Source organism: Melanostigma gelatinosum (assembly GCF_949748355.1).
Source record: "Melanostigma gelatinosum genome assembly, chromosome: 1".
Lineage (NCBI taxonomy): Eukaryota > Metazoa > Chordata > Actinopteri > Perciformes > Zoarcidae > Melanostigma > Melanostigma gelatinosum.
In genome coordinates this window covers 14,638,900-14,664,232 of record NC_136634.1, presented here as the reverse complement: position 1 = coordinate 14,664,232, position 25,333 = coordinate 14,638,900, and the positions used below count along the sequence as shown (strand labels likewise).

General features: G+C 43.0%; 1 protein-coding gene across 1 annotated transcript in view; it reads left to right on the top strand.

Moving 5' to 3' along the window:
* Positions 1-334: 334 nt before the first annotated feature.
* The window catches only part of magi2b (membrane associated guanylate kinase, WW and PDZ domain containing 2b), a gene marked incomplete at its 5' end in the record, with an annotated part of 74,359 nt that continues 49,360 nt past the window's right edge, over positions 335-25,333 (top strand). Inside the window, 2 exon segments of the mRNA XM_079274031.1 lie at positions 335-632; positions 16,182-16,298. Of these exon segments, the coding sequence (XP_079130157.1) occupies positions 335-632; positions 16,182-16,298 (415 nt within the window).

Here is a 25,333-nt window from a genome sequence, read left to right as displayed (position 1 = left end):
AGTGAAGCGCCTCCTGTTATTTCCCCTCCTCTCCATCTTTTTACGCCGAACCAGAACCATTCATCTCTCCCCTCCTTCTGGCTTCACATCCGGGTCATCCGCTAGTATCTGTCTCTTGCGTCTGTGTGTCTGACAGGAACAATTATTTCTTCATCCGCCGCCGTGCTGTACTGCAGCCCTCTGCCCGACTGCGCGGCTCGCCGAGCGGACACTGCGCCTCGCGTGCACCGGTGATGATGGAGCCGTGAAGCTGCAGCCGGTCGCACAAAGGCAGGGATGAGACGGTAGGAGGCTTTTGTATGGGCCAGTCCGCGGTGAATAACTCGCCCTAACGATGTCTAAGAGCCTCAAGAAGAAAAACCACTGGACAAACAAAGTCCACGAAGCGGTGATCACCCGCGGGAAGGACGGGGAGCTGGGGTTCGAGCTGAAGGGGGGCGCGGAGATCGGCCAGTTCCCCCACTTCGGCGAGGTGAAGCAGGGGAAGGGACTGATCCAGAGCGGCAAACTGGCCCAGGATGAGCTGCTGCTGGAGGTCAACAACATGCCAGTGGCCGGGCTCACCACCCGGGACGTGCTGGCCGTGATCAAACACTGCAAAGACCCGGTCCGCCTCAAATGTGTCAAGCAAGGTGAGATACGGTGAACACGAGAGGGGCTAGTAGCGCTGATTTAAGAGGCGGGGAGGACTGTGGGTGTGTGTGCGTGTGCGTGTGTGTGTGTGTGTGTGTGTGTGCGTGCGTGCTGTGTTTGTGTGTGTCGCTGCATGGTTTGATTAAGATGCCATTTGTGCAGTCATCTGTCAGTCTGCACTAAAGGGACAAAGCACAGACCCACGCGTGGGCCTGTTTGTTATAATTACGAGGCGTAATGATTGGTTTAGTCCACCAGGATCAGTTGCTATAATGATTAGCCTGTATGGAAGCCGGGAGCAGCCGCCGTTTGTTTATCACAGTGTCGCTGGTTCGATGCCACAGCCTGGAGGGGGTGTGTCCGTTTAGGCATCGCGCCACAGCCTGCGGTTTTCTTCTTCTTTGATGGAGGACAGAGCTCGTTAAACCAAACAGGCCCGCGCCGTGGATGCAATGTTTTTCTCTTTGCTGCTGTTCAGACAGACACTTTCTGTCTCATTGCAGAATAATTATGCACTGATGGAAAATGTAACTTTTGTAGCCAAATGCTTTCATGCTGATCAGATATGTGGTCAACTTGGTGTGCTTTACCTCCCGCCCCACACATTTCACACAAAATGCCTACACACACACACACACACACACTGCATCACTTCACGAGCCATCAAACATTGACAAAGTCCCTTTTTAGTGCTGCCTGTTGGCATTATGAAATGTCCCTGAGTTCATGAGTGGAAAATAATTGTGCAGGTCTCTTCCAGTCATGCTTTGAGGAGCTTTTGAGTGTTTTGTTATTGTCAGCCGGTGCAGTGTTATGTGTGATTATTGTGGCCTCTGAAGCTAGAGGCTTGTTTGAATGTTTCTGAGCATAGCAGTGGATTTATGGCAACAGTGTTGACTGAGTGACCTGCTTCTGTCAGCCAGTGTAAAAGCAGACAGGGTCCCTATACGACGAGAACATCGGATTGTATGAAGAGCGGAGGAGATAGTTATCATCACGCCATCTGAGGCTCAGTTTAAGTCCTTATAAGTGGCTATAAGGGCTGCGTTCTCAGCCATGAAATGAGCATTACAGTGGCTTGTTTCTGGGACACGAGAAGAGAATATAACAAACCAGTTTTTTTTTTTATTGGCAATGCCGAGTTTGCTCACAGAGGATTTGTCTTCACACTCTTTGCCTGACTCTCTCGATCTCAGTGTTTCTGGGGGGTTGCGTCACTGCGATTGATTATTGAGTTCGAGCCACTGACAGTGTAAGAGTACTGCCCTGTGATGTGTGAGGGGTTAAATGCTAATGTGCACGTATCTATCCACCCCCTCCTCTCTTATCCATTTAAACATGAAGCTGGTTATTGAACTACCCACCTCACACAGCTGAACGTGGTCTTTGAACGTCCTTGAGCACTCTGCTGTTTCTGCACTTGTTGTCGCCATATATATATCCATGCTCTGTCTGTATCTCTTGCTGTCATTCGTCCATTTGACTTCTACCCAGTGGAGAGCAGAGTGCATTTATGGCAGTGTGCTTGCAGACAGTTGCTGACACGCTTGTGGCCCGCTGAGGAATCCTCTACAGTAGAAGCAGTCCAATCGCTCTGCTCAGAGGCCACACACGGCCAAAATCAGAGCCGGATGTCCTGTCTGGGTGCACAATCGTGTCTCACTGCCCATGCGAACATGCGCACACATTTACACATTTTAGCAGACTATTTTCAGTCAGTTAGAAACCCCCCTTCCGTCCCTGAGGGAGTACAACAGTGACGGCCTGATGGACCTCCAAAGTGAGCTCACAGTCTGACTGTGCCCTGACCTCCTCTCACACACCGTTTCATCTGCACTCATCGCAGATTTCAGGGAACATGCACATCCACATACGGGATACTGCTTTCTTTGTAAGGAAGGGACTATCATACAGCTTTTACTGGCCCAAACCTGTTCAATTATTTGTGGTACTGCTGCATTCTCAGCCCAAGATAATGTTCATATAAAATATATAGTTCTGAGTTGGCAAGTTTTCCTTGCACGGCACAACATGCAGGTGTGAGTATCTTCCACTATTGTCCAAAGACATCTTGTGCTACATACACTATACCGTTCAAAAGTTTGGTATCACCTCCCACAAAAGCTTGATTTGTTACAGTCAGATGGCTGAGAGGACTACTCTGTATTTTTTTTTGGGTTTGCAAAAAAAGTTATGTTTTGTACATGGAGAACAAAACATCCAGACTGACAATTGAAAGGGTAGAAAGAGCCAAAGGTCCCTCTGAGCAACAGAGGAATAATAATAGAAGAAATCAGCAGTCATTGGGAAAAGAAACCGGAAGCTTAGCATCAAAATGTGTGCAGATTTAAAAAGCAACCGATTCCTGTTTCAGTGTCAAGTACACAATAATGCCTTTTACAAGCTGGAATATTATCAGGTGCGTTGCTTTCGCAAAGTGTTTCGTAAAACGTCACAATAGAAATAGAAGGTTAGTCTAGGGATGGCAGCATTGGAATATCAGCTGAACATACTACGGACTGACTGATCAGTTTAAACCTCTTCAATCTAACCACTGAATAGACCGCAGAAAGCCCAAAGGAAAACAGCTACCCAAATATTTAGATACATATCGCAAATGCAAGTACCATGCGGTTCAATTATGATCGAGGGTCACTCCTCGACTGGAAAACAAATTCTAATCGAACGGTATTTGTTGGTAAAAATGGTTCCAACAGTATTCTCACCATGTAACACTGTGGGCACATCAACGAAATGAAAGTTTAAAATCATTCTTCTTCTTTTTGGACCAAAACTGTTTCAAGTGTTGATAATATCTTTGGTGTCTGAATTCTCGTCTTTTCGTCTCTGTTAAACTGATCCTCAATGAAGGGAAGAAAGAAAAAAACTTTAGCGTAGCTAACTACGAAATCAATTACTCAGTCAGTTGATGTTGTTTTACAGAGACATTATTTAAATGTGAGAGTAGAATTGCCAGGAAAGAAATGTTTGATTCTCCATCTCAAGAGGGCTGTTATTTATTCTCCCGCTGTGTGTGAGTGTGTGTGTGTGTGTGTGTGTGTGTCAAGGGTTTCAGTTCTCTGTCATGCAAATGGCTGTGCTGCAAATGAATCTCAACTAACGGCAGTACAGCAATATAACAACACAACATTTTCACCGACAAAACAAAACAATTTGTATATTAATGTAAGGAAAACTCTGCAACCTTAACATCCTATTATCTGGAGCACAGGTGCAAAGGAATAACTGGATCAAGGCTAAATTCTATTTAGCTGCTTCAGTTGCAGGGTCCTGGTGTTGCACATGCTCACTGGCACACTGTCGCGACTTACTGGGACACTTAAATATAACAGAGCAACACCTGTGCTGTTCCTGCTGACGAGTCAAAACGTCTGCTGTGAAAAAGGCCCACGACAGCAATCAGTGTAACATTACATGCACACTCTACTGAAAGGATTGTTTTTGAGCTTCAATGATAAGAATATTTCCAAACGCATTTGCAATTCAAAAACATTCATAGTTATAGATTTTCTTGTTGGTTACCAAGTGAGTTACTGACTCTGTCCATCTGTTTGTATGATTATGTGGTAAACATCTTTTGTCCGTGTTCATCTCCCCATCAGCACCAAGCAGGAGTGAAGTGAAAACGGCTGCTGGGCTCAGTGAGGCAGATTTCTAAACGTGCCATGAAGATCATAACCGTCGAGAGGTGTTAGAACAGTATGGAGAGAAGTGTGATCGAGTCTGCGTGTGTGCGTGTGCGTGTGTGTAAGTGAGAAAGGGAGGTGGAGTTTCAAAAGAAGAGTATGGTGAAGGTGTGAGAATACACACTTCGGAAAACAGAAAATTCCGTCTTGTGATGTTTTCAGATTATGTTTAGCAGATTCCTCATTTAAAAAGTAAAGAAATAACGATGTGTCTTCATTGTGCCAACTTATCATAATGACTAATGCACAATGGACACAATATGATGGTGATAACCTTGTCTTTCCTTTCTCCCTAATTAAGCAACATTGCTACATATTTCAGTTCACACGACATTGTGCTTGAATGGTTTCATAAGTTTTGGTTTTGTGAGCTTCTTCTCCGTTTTTGGAAAAAAGGAAAACAATATTTCTCACAATTAAATAAGTATTGAAGCTATAAATAACCCAGTCCTCTTTTTGGTTGCCTTTCATTGGCATGAATATTTTGTCATAAATAGCTATGGTGCAAATACAGTGATATAAATAATATTAATGTCAGCTATTTTTAACCTTTTTTCATTCAGATTACATTAGAGCCGTCATCCCAGGATGAATCCACAACAAATGTTCTGATTGACATGAGAAGAGAAAGAACATAAAAAACGCTATTTTCCCTTCCGTGGATAAGAAATGCAGACTTAAAGCCATAAACATGTCACTGCTTACTGATATTGCCTGTTTGTTCTTTCCAAATTGTGTTTTTGCCTCTCAGAGAGGAGTGTGGAGGAGAAAGACCTCAGGATGTTTCATCCATCTGAGTTTATGAGAACAATATGCGGAAGGAAAAAGAACATGATTTCAAACTGTTAACATGCCCTTTAACATCAAAAGTGGAGCACAGCCGGCCTCGGTCGCACTGTGCAGCCGCTCTCGGCCAAAGCCTATATAGGCCATGGTTAAGGAGCTCTCTATTTACCAATGAAACTGTAAACATGAATTAAGCAGATGAATAACATTAATTAGTCTTTTAAATTGTAACTTCCTTGTCCATTCCTATGACTGTACACAGCCCCCTTACTGCGGCAACACCTCAGTATCAGAACCACAATCATTGCTAATTAATGTTAATTTTAAAACCCTGTGAAAAAATGTCTTAGATATGCATGTGGTGGCTGCGTTGACGATATACTGCGAAACTGTAATGCTATTTTAGGCTGAGCGTTAAGCTGCAAGTCGTATGTCATTCATTCAAACATAAACTTTGTTTGTAATGTTTGTATCGTTACAACTGAAAAAACCCACCTTGGACAACAAACAGTGGTCAGCTTTATGCTTTAATATTCATATTTTTAAACTTTACTTCAGCATAGGTAAGGATTTGTTGAGGAGGAATAATTGATGAGTTTGGCAAATGTCACGATATCTAACCGCGTTTTTGGTGGGAGTGGGGGAGCATATAGCTTCCCCAAACAAAGTGCAGAACAGAGCTGCCATATTTACTCTAAATTCAGATAAATTGGTTCAGCTCCCATTTCTCTTGTCTGTAACCCTACAAAATAACACAATAAAGCTATTATTAGGCCCCTTGCCTTTGGAAGTAGGTTAATACTGTAGGTAGAAGGTGTATCTAGTTCGTCGGACTTGCTAACGTTTACTCTATTCATACACCTTTCTCTTGCAATTTTTGGTTCTGGAAAAAGACACCATCCTCCAAACTCTTGACGTCCTGAGTATTGCATGCACATCTAGGCCTCGGCTCCCCATGCCTCGTTATAGTTCTTAAGCTAAGATTGGATAAACGCAGTAAGTGGGAGGAGCTTAGCCAGCAGTAAATATGAGCACAAATCTCAGATTCACTGTCCATGAAATAATTGGTGTATAATTTGCATTTGCTAGAAAGCAGACCTTCGTGAATTGTTTGAAGTTGTCAAGTTTCCTGACTCGGCTGTCCATGTCGTGCCAGTCCTCTTAATGTGGGTACAGTACGGAGGGACAGATGGAGCGGAGGGAGCGACGGTGACCTTATTCTCCTCTCGTGTCGCTTTGTTGATGAAAAGCTTGAAGAATCAGTGCATAACATCCTGTCTGCTCTGTTGGTATTAATAACTCACCAAGAGATGAGTTCTGTCAGAAGCGAAGGACGGTTTTATTGAGGCTAGAAGCTGCTGCGGCACGGCTCAGAGGATCAAACTAAAGCTGAGCCAGCCAATGACCAAATATCTAACCGGTCCAGTTAAGTGAATTAGGTCAATGTAATTCTCCTCACCATGGACATACTGCATGGGACTGTGCTGCATGCATGTGAAGTGTCGAGTCAATGTTTGTGTGACTAAGACATGACTGAAGGGAGGTTTTGTCAAAACAATTTGCTGTCCATCACTCATCGGATCAGTTTCGACCAACCACAATGATGTCAACTGTCTCATGCATTTGCTTCTTTTGGTAATAGTGGCCTGTGATTGGTTGAGATGTCTTGCGATCTTGAGTCTCAGCTGGAGATTTTGGCCTGAACAACAGTTATCGTTTCCGTAAAGAGTCAGGTTTAAAGGGTTTTCCAGAAGCACAGACCTTTCACTGATGGATCACCATGGCAATGTGACTTTATGATGCAGTGTGTGAGGAGGTCGTAAGTAATTCACACAAGTATGTTGCCAAGAAAAGCAGTTCATCTGGGCTGACATTAAACACCACATTCTTATGAGTATTCATGATGTTTTTCTCTGTGTGTGTGTGTGTGTAAACACTATGTTTATTGTGGGAACAACAGGAAATGATAAGGTTGTTGATGCGTCTCTCTGTGTGTCATCTCAGCATTACATCAGATGTTTTGGTGAAATTAGATGCAAGGGGGGGGGGGGGGGCGATTTCTCCCTGTGCCCAGAAGTTGTGGCCTTAACAGCACCTCAACTGTTTCAAAATCCTCCCAAATTATCCCAAAATTAAGGGATAATGTATTGAACCTGAATTTACCTCATCGTTGTACCTCATATAATAGGTGCATCAGTTCATTACATATTAGGACTGATGTAGATAAACTGCATATGTTGCACTGCTGACATAATCATGTTCATTGCAGCAGCAAGCTTCTGCTGGAAGAAATCTCAGCTGATGTGCTTCATTTGCATGCAGGATCATTTCATCACTGTAGTTGATGCTCCGTACCAGCAGAGGACAGTAACCATCGAATCAGTTAGTACTCAGTGCAGCTTCCCTCACTGCACTGACACTTCAGAGATGATGCGGTTCATTTGACTGCTCAGTATTTTATCAGTAAAGGTCTAAACCTTTAGCGCTCATTCGCTCAGTTGTCGCCGTCTGTAGTGCTGAACTGCTCCGTAACGCTCTATAAATGCTGTTGCTGATGTCACAAGGAGACTGGTGACTGTAATTATGACCAAAGCCTCTCTTCTGAGTTAAGTCTGTCTTGAATAATACTTGTACTAAAGCTATAACATCCAGCTGGAACTACATGAACATATGTTGTATGTTGTATGTTTCCTTGTTTGTGTCTATCTTATCGGCATGGTATAAGATTTCCACTTGAACGGCAGGTTCGCTTAAACCCCAAACATTTTAGTAGCACTCAGTGGTATCTGTATCCATGCAGATAGTTTGGGTTCGATCAAACTCTGAGGTGTCAGCCTCCACACTGAAATAATAGAGGTGAAAAAATGTTTTCCAAAGAAAATGGTCCACATTGTATCTCTGGAGCGGGGACACTTTCTGAAAACAAAAAACATTGCTGCTGATGTTTCTCCTATAATGTTGTTGGCACCAGAGACACAATTCTAGGCCAATAAAACCAAAGCTATCTGCATGGCCAGCTTTTTAGGAGTAGCCTCAATATGAAAACGTTCATTTCAAATGGCTGTTTACAATCATGTAATACATTTTTAGGCTTCTCTGGTAACAGTGCAAATGTTTGGAGCGATGTATTTGATCATGGTGGTCAGAATTGAATGAGTCAGAGCAGAACGTCTGCTTGGTGAAGAGCTTATGAGACGTTTTCCACCTGACTTGTTTGGATGTGAGTGATGGCCACTTCTTCTCACTGACTTTATGTGCTGTTCATACAGTTCATGCTAACATGTGATGAAGAAAAGAAAGGCGAAGTCAGGATAGTACAGTTCTACAATTCAATACATCTTAGTTTGGATTAAGCAGCACAAAAGGTGCCCGTAGTGATGCAGACAGGCTTGATTAGACCATTGCACTCAAATGAATCACTGGAGAGGAGAAACATTATGATCCTCAGAGGGCAGCGTTCTCTCTGCCACAGCTACAATAACTCATTTTTGTTTTTACTCTGAACACATCCCTGCTGGTTTTAACCCCTTGTGTTATTGACAACTGCACCCGCAAACCAATAAGTTTCTCATTACTCTCTGTTGTCTTTAAGGCTCCTATGATCTCAATTGTTGCTACTCACTGCTAGAGAACAGATAAAGTGTTTCAGCCCACACACTCATTTTCCCTTCCTCCAGAGTTTTATTCCTTGACTGTTCTCCATCCTCTCTCCTCATTTTATGAAGCTCTCAGTAAGTCTGTTGCTTTAATTCCAATTAAGATGCATCCTGCTCGTTGTGTGAGGAGCGCAGCTTGAACTAGATAGTGCAATTAGGGGTGACAAACATCTCCATATGGCCGCATTTAAAAGAGGAGCCACCACATACACAAAAAACACCCACCTCCTCGTGTCTCATCAGCAAAGACGTGCAAGGAGACGAGGAATTAATTTGCTCGCTGTGGGAGGAGGAGGACGGTACATGGAATATTATGGTTGGAAATTCTTATAACCTCCATCTTTTGATTTTAAAGTCACATTTATAATGTGGGCTTTCTCTTCATAGTGACTCAGAGGATGTAAATGTGTGTCTGGCCTTGATTGCGGTGCTGTGGAGAAAGACATGGAGGAACGTCATCATTAAGGGGGATCAATATTAAGACCTTTAGGAGAGAGGCGCTGTCATTTACTATTAATAATGAGCCCTGCCGCCTGCTGTAATAACGTCATTAGCGGTACTGGAAACAGATACTTCATCCACAACTAAATGGCCTCGCATACACCCACATGTAGAAACTATCACTATATATACGGTATAATTCACACGGTACACATCTCACACACACACACACACACACAGAGCTCAGAGCAGGATAGCATAAAGAGGACGACTGAAGAGGTGGATGAGGAAACAAAGGAGATGGGACTAAGGACCAACGGAGAGGAGACACGAGTGGCTGGAGGGAAATTGGATATCTTTAGAGAATACCTAAGACAGAACTTTATTAATCCGGAAGGATTTCTTTTTGTGCTTAAATTACTCAATATACATATACAATGGACATATATGCATACCAGTTTGTATATAGTGTATGTAATGAAATAAAAGACACACAAAATAGAGAATTGTGCATTGGGTCCTGGTTATTAAACTTACAAGCAATACAATGAACTGTACAGCAGTGATTCTTATTAAAAAAGGAATCAAGTCAAATTGTATTCAAATCATATTTGTAAATGACCCACATACATAGCTGCTTTCACACCATATATATGTAAAGTTTGTGTTTTTAAAGCCTATTTTCTACTCTGGCTTTTATTTAGTTACGCTCTTATTTTGAAAGTTTGAAAACGGAAATTGACAGTGACATTGAAATACTGCGAAGCTCGGAAATTGCGTCTCCTAATTAACAATTGGAGAGTCTAATTGGCGCCAGTCGAAGGTGGCAACAAGGTACGTTTAATTCATTTAAATGTTAAGTTTTGAGTCTATTTTTTGTGGTTAAGTTAGTTTGCTACGTTTGTGTCGCTCTTATGGCTCCAGTCACGTTGATTATTGCACTGCAGCAATTAGTACTGTCATTCGTTACACCTGTGTTTTGACATGCCACATTGTTTGCTATGATGATTATGTATGTCAGTGTCCGTCATTGACCCCGGTGCTGAAGATGTTGTGTTTGTAGTAGCTTTTAGAATTTGGATGAGAAAGCAGACAAAGACATGTTCCTCCTTTTTCTTCTGTACGTGTGTTCCAGTCCAGAGTTGATGCGCTGACTCCCGCCCTGCAGTTTGGTACTGCTCTGTATGACCTCTTGTGGGAGTGCAGGCAAGCTATCGATCAGCAAGTCTGTCTCTCCGTTTTGTTTTCCATGACAACCACTCGGGTACAGCACCACTTCACCTTCGTTCTCCACAGACGCCCCCGTCCATCAGCTCAAATCTTGGCCTTTAACTGGCCAGACAGCCCTACAATTTATTCCAACGAGTAACATGTTGTGTCTTTGTCGCTTGGATCAGATCAGGTGTTTGTTTGTGGTATGTGTCAGGTGCATCTGTGCTTTAGTTAGAGGCAAAGGAGAGATTGTTCATGTGTCAAGCATAAGTATTCCGTGTCTAGCTATTTTTGACAGGATGTTGCACCATGTTTAACTCTCACTATCTTTTTGTGTTCTTCTGATTATGAGGTTTCATTTGCAAGTGTGTATGAACATGTTGCTGTGTGTGCATGGACAGAAAGACTTAGCATGCCAGCATGTCTTCCTGAGGCGCGACTTCAGGGTTGTTTGCTGGTACACAAAATGGTTTTGGTCTCTAGAGATAATTCCACTGTTCATGACAACAGCACGTGGGTGCATTTGAATGTATCTAACCTGTTTAAATTATATTAAGGCTTAAAGTTAGGCATAATTAAAGGTGTGGCCTCTTTGAGTGACAGGTGGGCGCCTTATCAGGATGCTAATTCTGCTCTGCTGTCACCCCGGCTGCCTCAGCTCCATCGATGATCCACCTCTTTTCCCGTTTTTCGAGTTAGGGAGTGTCGCCAATGCCAAGAAATGCCCCCTACCTTCACAACGGAAACACATGGGTGACTTCTCAGAGACTACGTCCATATTTTAAATCGTCTCTGTACCTTTAAACTCACATTCTTTCAAATGGCCATCAGAGATTGACGTACACCATAAGAAGTCTGATTGTATAGAAGTCGATGAGAATACGACTCTACTTCTCACTTGATTTATTACCCCAGGAAACATTGTGAACATGAGTTTATGGTCTCAACTTTTCTTGAAAATGATGGTCCTACACGAGTAAAATAGATGATAAAGCAGGGTAGATCCGCCCTCTAGTGTCACTTCTGGTTGCAAAAAACAAGATGGCTACGGCCAAAAACCAAGATGGCAACGGACAAAATTCCAAACTCAAGGCTTCAAAACTGTAGTCCCTAAACCAGTGTGTGACGTCACAGTGGCTATGTCCACTTCTTATATACAGTCTATGGTTCCTTCTATGCTCTGCCTTGTTAGAATAGAGTAGGTCTGTCAGCCTAAATCAAACCATTTTTCTGATATTGGCTTTTCGATCAGATCTAGTGTTGAGCTGTTCCGATTACAGTGAGGCTAAAAACTGTTGATTTAGCAATTTATCAGCATAAAATTATTTGTCAACTATTTTGAAAGTGAATTCATTGTTTGGGTTATTTTTCAAGCAGAACAAATGTAAAATAGTTTTTTAGCTTCTCAGATATGAGAAGTTGCTGCTTCTCTTTTTTGTAAACTGAATATTTTTGGTTGGACCAAACAATACATCTAAAGACATCTTCACTTTGGACTCCATGAACTTTTGAAATTGTGTAGACTGCATGATTAATGAAAGAAGTGATTGTTGGAATAATACAACAAAGGATGTCTGCCTTGCTGGCAGACCTTCAACACCATAGGTCACGGAAATACATAAATTACATCATACAACAAAAATCCACGGTCAAAAACAAAAGAGCAATCTAAGGTATAAACAGCCAATGGTAAGTGCTATTATTATCAAATAAAGTGTAATAATTAAAGAATATAAGCCAAACATCACAACACTACCATAACAGTGGCAGATTGAGACCTTGGCCAAACATAAACTCAAAGTAGGTCAAAGTATTACAATCAAAAATCATGCCTTCGTCTGAATAAATGAAAGAAACAAAGCAGGAGAGAATAAAATCAGTGTGATGTTGATAAGTGACAGGTAGTGTGATCTTGAACTGCTGAGGGCACGAAGGGCACGAAGGGCAGGATTAACAATGTATTTATCTCTGGGAGGAAAGTACGATTGTTATTATCAGGCCTGCTGCGTTGCATCTTTATTATCCGTGCACTGTAGTTTCATCTGTGTAAACCACAAAGATGGAAAGATGAACGACAACTTGTGAATGTGTAAATTGTTTAAACAATGTAAAAAAATAAACAAGATATTTGCATTAGTTTGGGTTTGGTCTTAAATTTAGGATTAGGGTTAGATATTCACAGTACACTATTTTGAATAACAACGAGCTAAATATGATCCTCTCTAATCTAATAGCTCTTGTTCGGGATGGATTTGTTTCATTTTTACTGTGTTCTCATTTGAAATGGAAGAGTTGCTGCTGTGAGTTTCATACGAGTGTCTCTTACCTGTCTGCTGCACATTGAATTGTATAATGACACCGGGCTGAATGCTCTGCTCGTGTGGAGGCATGGACCTCTGTTTCATGTCCCCCCTTATCTCTCTTTCCACATTTCCTGTCTGCCTCTCAGCCACACTCTATACTAACAATTGAGAGCAAAAATGCCCAAAACAATAAAATGATTTTAGTATGTTGGTGTTTCATGTTTTTTCCCCCCATATACTGAAATCACATTGATCGTAGATGATAATGAAATGATTAACCTTGATTAACCATTTGTACAGTGGTGTGTTAGGTAAGTCAGGAGCTGTCTGCCATATAAACATAAAGATGCCTCTTATTTGTGCCTCAGGCAACAAACAAAGGCATTCGATAATATAGATATGGCAGAAACCATCCATACATCACTCTCTGTAAAACGGATGTCTTGTTGATTCCCAGGCTTTCTTTGGAAAAATGGAAAGCTGTACCCGGTTGAAGACACGTTTCCTGATGTTCACTGTCACGCGGTCGGAACCATTTATTGCATTGCTTGTATCGTACAGACTCTGCTTTCACATTTGCATCCAAGCAGCAGGATAAACACGGTTAACTCACCCAGCAGTAACAGAGCAGACACGCACTCTGAGATATTGAACAAATAAACTCAACAGACGAGCCCATAGAGACCCACTGTACCATTGCATGTGTTGATTGATACGGCGGAGGCTGCTGTGGTGGAGGGAGTTCCAGCAGTTGATGTAGCAGGAGACGATGTGACCTGCATGGCCTAATGTAGTGCTTCACTGAGCAGAAGCTTCGCTGATTACTCTCTGTCTTGATGAGTTTGTGATTGATCGTGGCTGTCACCCTGTTTCCCTTTTGACTTGCGACTCCTTTTTGCACATCTGTAAAATACTTTTCCCTCAGAATGTTTCCCGCTTTGTTGAAGCAGCTCGCCACAAAACAAGTTGACTTTGATGTTTACTGCATCAAGATTTACTCTCGAGCTTGCTAAATGTACCTAATTGACGAGTTATACCTATGAAGCCTCTGTAAATACACACATCCTCCTCCACACTCAGCGGTGCTCTGATCTGAGTGCTCATATCACGAGCGTGTGTCTTGTGTCGGTGTTTGTTTATTCCTTGTATTTAGACCAAACCTTGCCCGAGACGGCGCTCAAGGCATCTTCACTGGCGTCTGCAGCTATGAGCTCATCTCTCATCCCTCCCGTATGAGTGTGCGCTACCTCAGTGTGACATATGCTGCTGTTGCGTTTCACAGTATTTCTCTCTCTTCAGATATGTTTACACAAGGTCAAACAGGGAGAGCATCTGGTGGGCGACAAACAGATTATTTGAGGAATATCAGGGAGCATCTGGGTGCACTCGCACAAACACACACTCAGAAATACAGACACACATCGACACATGCTTTTATACACAAAAACATCTATTTTATACTCTCACTCAATATCTCTCTCTCAGTCTCTTGCACACACACACACATTCACCATGCAAATGCACAAACACTCCAGTGCAGTAAAAGCAGCAGCAGATAGGGGCCACTGCAGGACTGTGGAAGCAGTCTGGCCAATCGGCTGGCAGGTCGTTTGGAGCCCGGCTTCCCACTGGCACATCTCCTTCTCCTCTCTTTTCTCCCGATGGTCGTCGTCTCGTTACATCTCTCCGTGTCTCTCTGCGTCTCCCTTCCCCCTCGTCCTCGTCTTCTCCGGGATTAACATCGGCTGCAGCCAGGTGCCGAGTGTGTACGGTGGAACTGCGGTGGAGAAGCAGAGGCAGGAAGGAGGAAAGTGAGGTTTCAGCAGAAGATGTTCGGTGGTTGGTTGCAAGGCTAGAGGACGCCTGGGAGGACAGGCTGTCTGTGGATGTATACCTGTGGAGAAAGGACTGCTTTTGTCAACATCTGGGCCAGCTGCTGATGAGGTGCCTGGGCTGCACTGCCTTTTTCTTCACTCTGTCCGTCTATCCATCTCTCTCTGCACATATGTCTGTGTGTGTTGGTGTGCATGTATAAATACGTGTGTGTGTCGGTGTCTGTGCATGTCAAATATATGGCCTATGCCTGAACACATAGCTGTATGATGTGATTATTTATTTTTTTACCATTCTGAGAACTGCGACAGTCCTGATAATGTAAATCAAGATTTCATCCCGTCTTCCTTTGTTTTCTGGCTGTCTCTCCTCTCCTTTCCTCTCTCCCTTCCTCTAACCATTGTGAATCAATTCCCAATGCTTCGAAGCCTCGCTAAAATGGTGTCAGTTTACATCAGATGTTATTCCAAAAGGATTCATTACTGCAAAATCACAGAGTCAGCTGTGTCAGCAACATATGAAGTCTGTGTGCGGTGTAAAGAATCTCTTCTCCGACGGTACGCTGTATGTTCTCTTTGACGGTACGCGCTGCATAATCTCAACCGGTAGGCCGAACGCTGTCAATTAAATTTGGCAGGAGGTCGCTAGAATATGCATAAGTGACATGTTTTTCATTTGTAAATGCCCAGCATGTAACCTCATCCCCCCCCCCCCCGCTGTCTGATGTGATAGTCACGCATACCGATTGTTGTGTGGAAAATAAGTTCTCCTCCTCTCATCCTCCTGGGCTTCTTTGGTTTGGGATGAAGGGAGGAGAAACAATTCATGGACATTATCATACAGCGTGTGTGCAGCACAGATATATTTGCCCTCTGCCTTCACTTATGTCTGTTACTTATTTTACTGTGTTTCAGGAAGATACAGGCAGAGATGGGGGGGGGGGGGGGGGGGTGAGCTTCTGTCCTCTGTAGGCCTTTGTCACCCAACCTGCTGACACCGCATATTTAGCCCCAATGGGATCACTGGTTTACACAATTACCATGATCTGTGTGTGTGTGTGTGTGTGTTTACCTCAGCGCGTGTAGTCAACTCTGCTTTTTTTGCTTTGGTGTGAAAATCAGTGCAAGCTTTCAATCTGATTAAGCCATTTTGTCTCTTTTTGTATCAAGAAAAGCTTGCTTTTTTCTTTAACACCCTCAACACACAGTTTTCCTCCTTTACTTCTCCTCAGGAGTTAAAAATCATCTAACAGTTGGGACAAACTGTGCATTCTGTATCAGCTTGTACCAACTCTTTGTTGAAGCAGGATATAATGTTTTCTTTTTTTAATGTTCATGTTCTGTGGGTTTGAGCGTGTTTTAGTTGCACAGAATGAGTGTAATGACTGGCCTAGTGGGCAGGCTGCTCGTTCTTCCAGTGGAGTGAGAGCCTTTCACTTGTTTCCAATACAGTGTGACTTGCATCACAATTGATCTCGAGCCAATCTTGAAACCAAACGCAATGAAATACTTGGATATTACTCCAACACAAAGGTCAGGCTGTAGGTTCTGCGTGTCCTGTTATCAAATGAAAGCGAGCTCTAATCTCTCTCTTCCTGTGTTTGTGTTCAGGTGGGGTGGTTGACAAGGATTTGCGGCACTACCTCAACCTGCGTTTCTCCAAGGGCTCAGTGGACCACGACCACCAGCAGATCATCAGAGACAACCTCTACCTCCGCACCGTTCCCTGTGAGTCCACATCGCCCGCCTCTCTGCTGTCTTCCGGCTTTCATTCATTCCTCTTTGATCTCTTTGTCATTGTTTTTTCTCTCTTTCATAGACATAATTTCACCCTCCAGCTCTCTTGAATTCTCTCTCTCTCTTTTGTTAGTGGTCCCTTGCCCGTGGGACGTTGCCCTCGTGTTTTTACATCACACTCTTTCTCTCCGTCTCTGCCCGTCTATCGCTCCTTCCTCTCAGTCAATCGTCTGGCTGCTAAGCTCTCAGCCTGAGGTTTCCACGGCAACCACCCTCTTGTCTCGAGGCCTGCGTTGCCTTGACGCCCTACACCCCCCCCCCCCTCCCCCTCAGCACACGCTAGACATGCACAACACACATGCAGATACACAAAGACACCGCGTCACTCTCTACGATGTACGTTCAAGTCTCTTATAGTTTTACACAAATAAAAGACACATCTTTCAAATCCTCACACATGAACATCATGCCTGTGTGTTGCATGTGGACTCTGTGTTGACATCGTGATGTCAGTGTGCGTGCCTGTTGGGCAACGATGTCATTGTCGTGATTTACATTGAGGGGATGCTGTCCCCAGCAGCTCCACCTGCTCTCAGTACAACAAGCAGCTCGTGAATCAGCTTCTCTGGAGACCCGAAACTGCTCCGATGCTCGACTCTGCAGATTACACATGTTCCTCCTTTCATGCGCCATGTGGACTGCTGCACTGTGATTTGATGTTCGTGAAAGGGATTTGTACTCATGTGACATTTTTCAGAATCCTCTGTGAACTCAGCCATAGGTGTTTTTTTAAACTCAGGTGGTTGAGTTGAATCAACCGGCCTTCTGGCTGTTCGCGAACAGAGAAAGCGAAGCTCGGTTTTGACGTCAGAGATAGTTGTTCTTGTGTTGGCTGAGCTCTTCTACTATGCTAGATGTCCTCTGCCGGTGTGTTGAGTCGCTGACACAGAAGTGATTGTTTGATACGCTCCCACAGCTGCACAGTCCTGAGCCTCTCTTTCCTTCCTCTCCTCCCTCCCTCTCTCCTGTCGTCTTCATCTCTCTGCTATCACTCTTTGCTCTCTCTCATGTTCCCCCTGCTTCTCCCTCCTCTGCCTCTTTGATTTCTCTTGGTCACCACCATCACATTTTCACTTTCAATTACAAAACTAACTCCAGACAATCCACTTTCCTTCTCCTTCCCATTGCTTTTTTCTATCCATCGCTGCTTGTTGGCTATGTAATAGTGCAGCGAAGGCGGACTGACATGGTGACAGCTGAGGTGATGGGGACCGGCTGAGGTTCCTCACAGACTTCAGCCCTGTCACGCTATGGGCCCCTTTTGGTACCATAAACCATATAGTTTCGCCACTGGGCATTTTGGAATTATTCTATAACCGCCTGATGGCGATTATAGCTGGCCACAATCATCTTGTACAACCTTTGAATTTCCGCTATTTAAGGGAACTTAATGCCAATGTTACAAATGTGGCAACAAAAGGAAAGTCAATTAGATGTGTACACGCTGGGTAAACAGAGAGTCTACCTGAGCCCAAAGTTCCAACGTGAGGAAAAAACAAACATGTAAAAAGAGAGCTTGGCTGTCTAGATCTTACTGCTGTTGGAAAGCAAAATAATGACAGAGAGGTGTCCATAACAGCTCTCTTGAGTCTCCCCTATGGGTGCAGCAGTGTGTTTGACAGCTCTGGGGAAAGTTATGCTGGAGTTGTCGCTTCCATAGCTTTTTTAATTATATATTTCGAATTAAAATATTTTGGAAACATGGTGTTTTAAGAATGAAGTGGGTCAGTTTAGAAATAGTGCATAGTACGCGTGTATGGTGAATCAAAAGAGAGAGAGTGATGGTGGATACGCTCAGAGCAGGCCGGTGGTAAATGGACAGTGCAACGTGAGCAACTTCAACCCTGAAGGCAAAACAACGAAATCAGGAACAGTTAATACAGGCTTTGTGATTCTCTGTTTCATATTAACATTTGAAAATAAAGTCAAGCCTCCTCCTATTGTCTTGAACCACCTTTGTGTTACATTTGGTCAGCCTACACAACAGCTTTACAGCAAGCTAAATCTATGTGCAGCAGAGCCCGAGGTGAAACATTGTTTCAGCAAACTATCTGATGACGAATGAACACCTTTGCCAATGATCGCATCATTCCGATGAGCAGCTATTGAAAAGGATTTAGGTCGAGTTGCAAATCCAAACAACAGCACCACTGTGGTATAAAGTGAACACAATAAGACAATTAAATCATTAATCTCAAATTGCCAATTATTTGTATGGCAATCGTCAACTAAAGTTCATGATTGTGACAGCCCTATTCGTCACCACGTTTCAATTAGCCGCCTCGCAGCCCTTTGTGGGAATGAAAAGTCAGTTGTTCTGTGATGTGTGCGTTAATGACATCCCCATAATTAACTGCCTATCACTTGATAAAGCTGATGCAGTGTAATGAAGATTATCGAAAATTCCGATTCATAGACCTCCTGCCCAGCAGCTTTGAAATACATGTGACATTACAGTGATTCACAAAATGCGGCTGAATCCCAGCAATGTGATTTAATTTGCCTTTGGTCAGCAGGTCATCTACTGCATGAGGATGTTTCATTGCATGACTTCCTGGCTCCAGACCAGCCTTTCCACTGGTAACACTGTTTTCTTACAGCATGCTATGAATCAGTGGTGGAACGTAATTCATTATTGTACTGAAGGCCAATTTTGATGCTAATTTCAACTCCACTACATTTCAGACAGAAACATTCTAACTACATTAAAATACATCTGACATGTTTCTGCATTAATAATAACAATAATCTAATATTATCGTATGTGTAACAAAGAGCCCATTGGACTGCATATTGAGAATTATTACGTACAAAGTACATTTTCTTGATTATATACCAACATACTTTTACTTAAGTAATATTTGTGACAGAATGTTTTTTTAAATCACAGAATTAGTCGGCCTACGTTTACGTACGTCAAAGATCTTAGTGCTTTTTTCACAGCTGGTATGAATCAATGGCACGGCTCAGTCACTTTGGTCACCAGTGGCCTCTGAGTCAGAACATATCTTTGTATCTCCCCCCCATCAGCCTCCTCCTCTCTCATTTGGACTTTTAAAATAATCAGCTATAGGCCGTTTGATTTGTGGAACACGGTGACGGCTGAATTGTTCCGCTACATGCATTCGCATCACGCTCTGTGCACTGCTACGTACATGCTTAATTACTCTCAACTCACGCACATAAAAAACAGGAGTATGTATGTGATACAAGCGCGCAGAGCGAGCGCAAAAGCATCCTCGCGAGTGCGAGACTTTGGAGGCTAGAATGGAATAGACAGTGGCTGGTGTATCCTGTCCGGAGGGGACATCAATGATAATGGCATCATGGACTCAAACATCTGAAATTTGATCTCACTCACCAAAATCATTTTGGTCGCATTCTGGAGCCTCGCTTTGCTCAACCATCAAAGTGACACAGCATCAGGCGGCTAGAAAAGAGGGATGATGGTTCTGATCGTCCCCGGCAGGCTGTTTGTTGTTGTGGTTTGGAGCGTTACAGAATCAGTGTTTTTCTCCAGTGTCTGCATCGCTCTGACCATGCTGTCAGTGCGAGTCTGTCAGCTTGACAAGCGAACGCCACTCTGCATCACAGCATGCTGTCATATTGAAGGACGTATGTGTGTGTGTGTGTGTGTGTGTGTGCATGTTCATACAGCTAGAAGGCTCACATGCTAACGTCAACTCCTGCATCCTGTTACATCACTTGGCTCAAGGATTGGCTGTTTTTTCTGAGAATTTGGGAGGGATGGGAATATAACTTCAGATTGGCCTCACAGTTTACAGGTTGAAATATGTTACGAGATTGTCAGTTTGATCGTCTTTCTTACTTCTTAAGCCATTAAGATAAGAAGTGTGCCACCACCATTTCACTTCATTCACAGGGATTACTTGACCACTTCAAAGAGGATGAGCTTCTTCTTCTTCTTGTCCCGGAGCACCTGCTGTTGAGGAATTTAGAGAAGAGTTTCTGATGGTTCGGCTCTCTCTCTTTGATAGGAATGTAACTGAGAGTGTAAGACAGTGACATAGGGCTGAAGATGTGGAACATATTTTGGGGGAAGCAGAGATACACAGAAAGAGAAAGGGGAGGAAATGTGGACACGAGCAAAGAGGCTCTGTGAGAAGATGGAAGAAGTGGAGAAGACAGGAAGAGGAGCTGGTTAAGATGAGGGGATCGGCAGGGGAGGTTTGGGAAGAAGAGAGCGAACAGAGGATGGAAATTGAGAAGGCGAGAGTGGATGAAAGAGGTTGGAGGGATCAGCAGAGCAGAGTAGGGAGTAAAAGAGTGGACGTGCGTTGAATGGGGGAGGTGGGAGATATGAGGGAGCCTCGTAAGTCATTCCCCAGAGAACCGTCTTCTCCACACTACTCAGAGGCATCAGTAAAAGGCTCTATAAATAGCTTCAACAGCGAGCAGCACGTTTCTCCAAGATAGCCTACAAATACATGCAGCTTCTGTCACTTCGTATCCGCTGCTCCGGACGCATGCCGCCCTGCAGCTCTGCAGCCTCCGACAGGGAACCCTCCTCTGGAGACTGCAGAGAGAGGGGGAGATGTTGAGGAGGAACATGGCCACGGTGCTTATTGTGATAGGGCTGAGAGGATCGGTCAGCAGGTCAGGCTGGTAATGATTGCAGTAATGAAGATGGCTATCCTGATGATGGGAGGAGATGACACCTTTTAACCTTGATACATGCAGGAGATTTGAATGCACAGTTCTGTCGACAAAATGTTGACTTGCATGCTGTTATTCATTTTGGAGTTCTCTTTTACGAAATGCTTCACACAGCTCTCTGCGCCATCATACAGTTTAACAAAACAGCTTGGCATGAACCAAATAATCAAACTACCAGAATGCTGTCAATATTTCTCAACAATGTTACAACCTAGGGTATACAGACTGTATGTAGACGCATGAGAGACTCCATGAATGACTGCGTGAGAATCTCTTCTCTTGTCTGATTCATTGTTTATTTCCTGCATGGTCCAGCTCCCAAATGATTTCAAAGATCTCCCTGCTTATTGAATTTCCATCTGAGATTGGACTATGCTTTTAATCGGTGCACATATCTGTGCACGGTAACGCCAATGAGCAGTTTCTCTCTATAAACACTTGATAATCTTTGTTGTCTCAGCATTGGAACACAAATATTTGCAAATTAGTCGCAGAAATGCACAGACGGTGCTGATGCTGGTTTTTGTGCTTTAGCTAAAATTATTGAATGATTTTGAAACTTTTGCATTTGTTTAAAAAAAAAGATGTCATGGCTTGATCATTAGATCGCTGTTGTGCATTTGTGTGAAGAGTTTTGAAAGTGGGAACTGGGATTTGAAAAATGCTTGCTCAGAGTAGAAACACATTTTCGTCAAAACTTGTCAAAAACATTTAATTTCCGTCTTTGTAGACGTAAAGTTCAGAGTAAATGGCTTTCAATAGTTGTGAAACAGTTACCAAAGGTAAATGAAAACAGCTGGTCAATGTGTGTCACACTTTGAAGACATTCCGGCACGCCTATGTGCTGCTGTAGTAAAGTTAGACGATGTGAGCTACCAATTTGTCCCACACCACCTGTGTGTAATTCTTTTTTTCTTTTTGCCCACTGAAGAAAAATATATGATTTTTGCATCCAAATTTGTGTTCTGAAATTTAACCAAGAATGTAGGTTCAGTTTAAAAAAATGTTTTTGTAGCTGGAACACATTCATTAGTTATGTATTCTTCAATCCTGTTTATACCTTTGAGAGTAAGAGATATGAATGTGAGTGGGCTTTAACCCTGAATAAATACTGTGACTGATGATGATGGGAGAGGAAGAGGAGTGATGATTGTCATGATGATTATATTACAGTGAAGTTGGATGAGGTGATAAAGAAAAGATTCATTTCTTATGTGTGTGTTTCTGTGGCAAATTGATTGTGTTCCTGTGAATGTACATGCACAATATGTTTTTATACACTTAGGCATTGATTATTCTGTTTGCGTGCCGAGATTTATTAGGCCGAACTGATAAATAATGAGTGTTACACACCATTCTCTGTTGAGGTTGTGTGTGCTTGCCTCTCTATGAGCGAGAAATACATCATCCCCCAGGGACTCTCTCCTTAAAGGGGTGATTTTCCTGCTGGCTTGCTCCTGCTAAAGGGCTGGCTGACATGCTTTGATGTGCTTCTGTGCTCCCTGCTGTTTGATTGGCACACTGGATTAATGTTGTTCCACATGAAAGAAACTGCAAGGGAATGATATGAATTTCATTCAGTGAAAATCGCAAATATTGAACATGACTAATGAATTGATTATGTTTGTAAAGTGCTTTGCATGCTCTGTACAGGTGATCCTCTCCCTCAGCAGCTAATCACAAACGAGGTTCTCCTGAAGTCCTTTATATTTATATTCACATTTGTCTTCCTGTCTCTAGTCTTACCTCCTCGCCATCCTAGCTCCACGTCGCTGTCAGTGCTACTGAGATCAGATGAATGTGCAGTGATGAGTCAGGTGCTCAGCAAGCGACCCGTCATGTGATAGTCAGTAAGCGCTGACACCTCAGAGAGCTCGACTGTTTACTCGGGTCAATCTTAACCTCTTAATACACACACACACGCGCACACACACATTGCTAACGCTGACCCGCTGAGCAACACAGTTGTCTTTACAGCCACTAGTGGGCCTGACAGACGGACACTTTATGGATGAAACTCCAGACTTGATGCATCTGTTTCTAACCTGAATTAACTCTGTGCTTACCAGGTTTCATTTCTGTGGAGGAGTTTTCCATTGGAGGAGTTTCCATTCGTTTTCATTCAATCGAAAATCCCTTCTGTACAAACATAGCGTGCACTTAAACCCTAGAAAGAAAATGAACCCAACTTCTCAGACCATATGTAGTTTTGACTTAACGCAAACAGTACAATAACAGAAATATGATTTTAAATTAGGGTACACCTGAACAAAGTAGGGCTGAAATAATGATCAGTAATATTCGTCTTTAGATTTTTTTAATCTTGTATAAATCATTGATTAAACATTTAGTCTATGAAATGTGAGGAAACAGGAAAAATGCTGATCACAATTTCCCAGTTGATATTTAAAAATTGTTAAAACTTCTTTTTTGTCACCAAATCTCCAAAACGCACCGTATACAGATACAATTACTAACATTTAAAAAACAGGAGTCAACCAATGTTTAAATGACATTTTTGGTTAATAAATTACCAAAATGGTTGTCAACACTGTTAATGATCCATTTTCTGTCAATTGAATAATCCAACTTAACATTTTAGCACTTGATTAAAGAATGAGTAAAGAATATTTAACAGTTTTCAGTGCTTGATGCCACAGACACAATTCCTTCTGTACTGATAAAGATACACATCCCAGCACTCATAATTCTGCACAATTCCTTGAACTTTGTAGTTTAAAGTCATATAGACCTTGTTAGAAAAATAGAAACACCCTTATTTGCTTTTTTTGCCAAGAGTTAAATGACATGATTGACACTGTTCTTATGTCTGTTTGGTGAACAACAAACTACATTTAAAAACAATTTGCCGTGTGGTGGGGCAAGGTTATGTGCCAGGCTATTTCTTGACCCCCATAAAATGGCAAATTATTTAACAAGCAAATGTAAATTACTGAGTGATTAATACATTCATGAGTTTTCTACTTTGTACACTGATATGTTGCCCAGCCCAACTTGCTGTATGTAAACTAGATGACCAGATCTCAGCTCAGTCAGCCTTTAAAGCTTTAAAGCTGTCTCTGAAGAGTGCTCTGGAAGATAGTTTGTATCACAACAATCTGCTTTTAACTCTTTAAGCGAGAGTTTAGGGCTAAACTCTCTCTCTCATATATATATATATATATATATATATATATATATATATATATATATATATATACATACATATACACTGTATAGCGCCAAATCTCACAACCGTCCGGAGAGTGATTTACACTGGCGGACTGAATAACCAAGTCCCCCTTCCTCTCAGGGTTCAGCCCCCATTGGCGTCAAACCTTTCCACTTATAAACCGTCTGAATCGCTGTGAGGTTCCCAGGTGTGAGTGTCAGTCAGTGGCCGAGCTGTGACAGTAATTGATTGATGAAGTGCGAGGAAGCACAGACCTGCAGCAAACAAGCTCAAGCTGAAGACCTTTGAGTCTGTAACTAGAAAACGTCTGTGTATGCAAAACGGCCGGGTGTCATACCCGGCATAGATATTATTTTTCTACAGCAAATATAGATGTTGCGGCTTGTTACCATGGCAAGGCTGCGTTGCCTGGCACTGACGGGTTGTCGTGGTAGCAGACGCTCCTGCTGTCAGAGTGTTGCATCGCTGAATCTGCAGCCTGGGCTTTGTAGTGTAAATAAGGATGACTGTGTGCTCGATCATACCCTTCTAATAGACCTGCTGTCACACTTACATGTCTGCAAACTGGGAAGGACAAGGAAGAGGAAGGGTTAACGGCAGGAGTGAATGAGATGTGAGACGGAGCTTGAAGGAGAGACAAAAGAAGAGAGGATGATAACAAGGGGGAGAGGGAGCGGATTAAAAAAAGACAGGGAGGGAGTAATGGTGACAAAGAGCACAGACAGAGGAACAAATGGATGGAAGCGCAATGAGGTAAATTGGAAACAAGAGGAACGAGAGAATGAGAAAGGATAATAGAGGAATGCAATTTGATAAGATGGATGGGTAGAAAGCAGCAGTGTGCTAGGTGCGAGAGACAAACACTCTGCTTGTCACGGGAATTCACGAGTAGGACCCAAACGCAAGACCACAGGAGACAGAAGTCAATGGAAACAGGTTTTATGTAGCCTGACTAAGACAGGAAGGTGTGGAGCCCGTGGTCCGACACCCGAGTGGCAGATCGACGGTGTGGAGCCCGTGGCTCAACACCGGAGGGCTGGCAGCTTGACGGCGTGTGTAGTCCGTGTAACACAAGGAGGGCAGAGCGGCGGAGTGT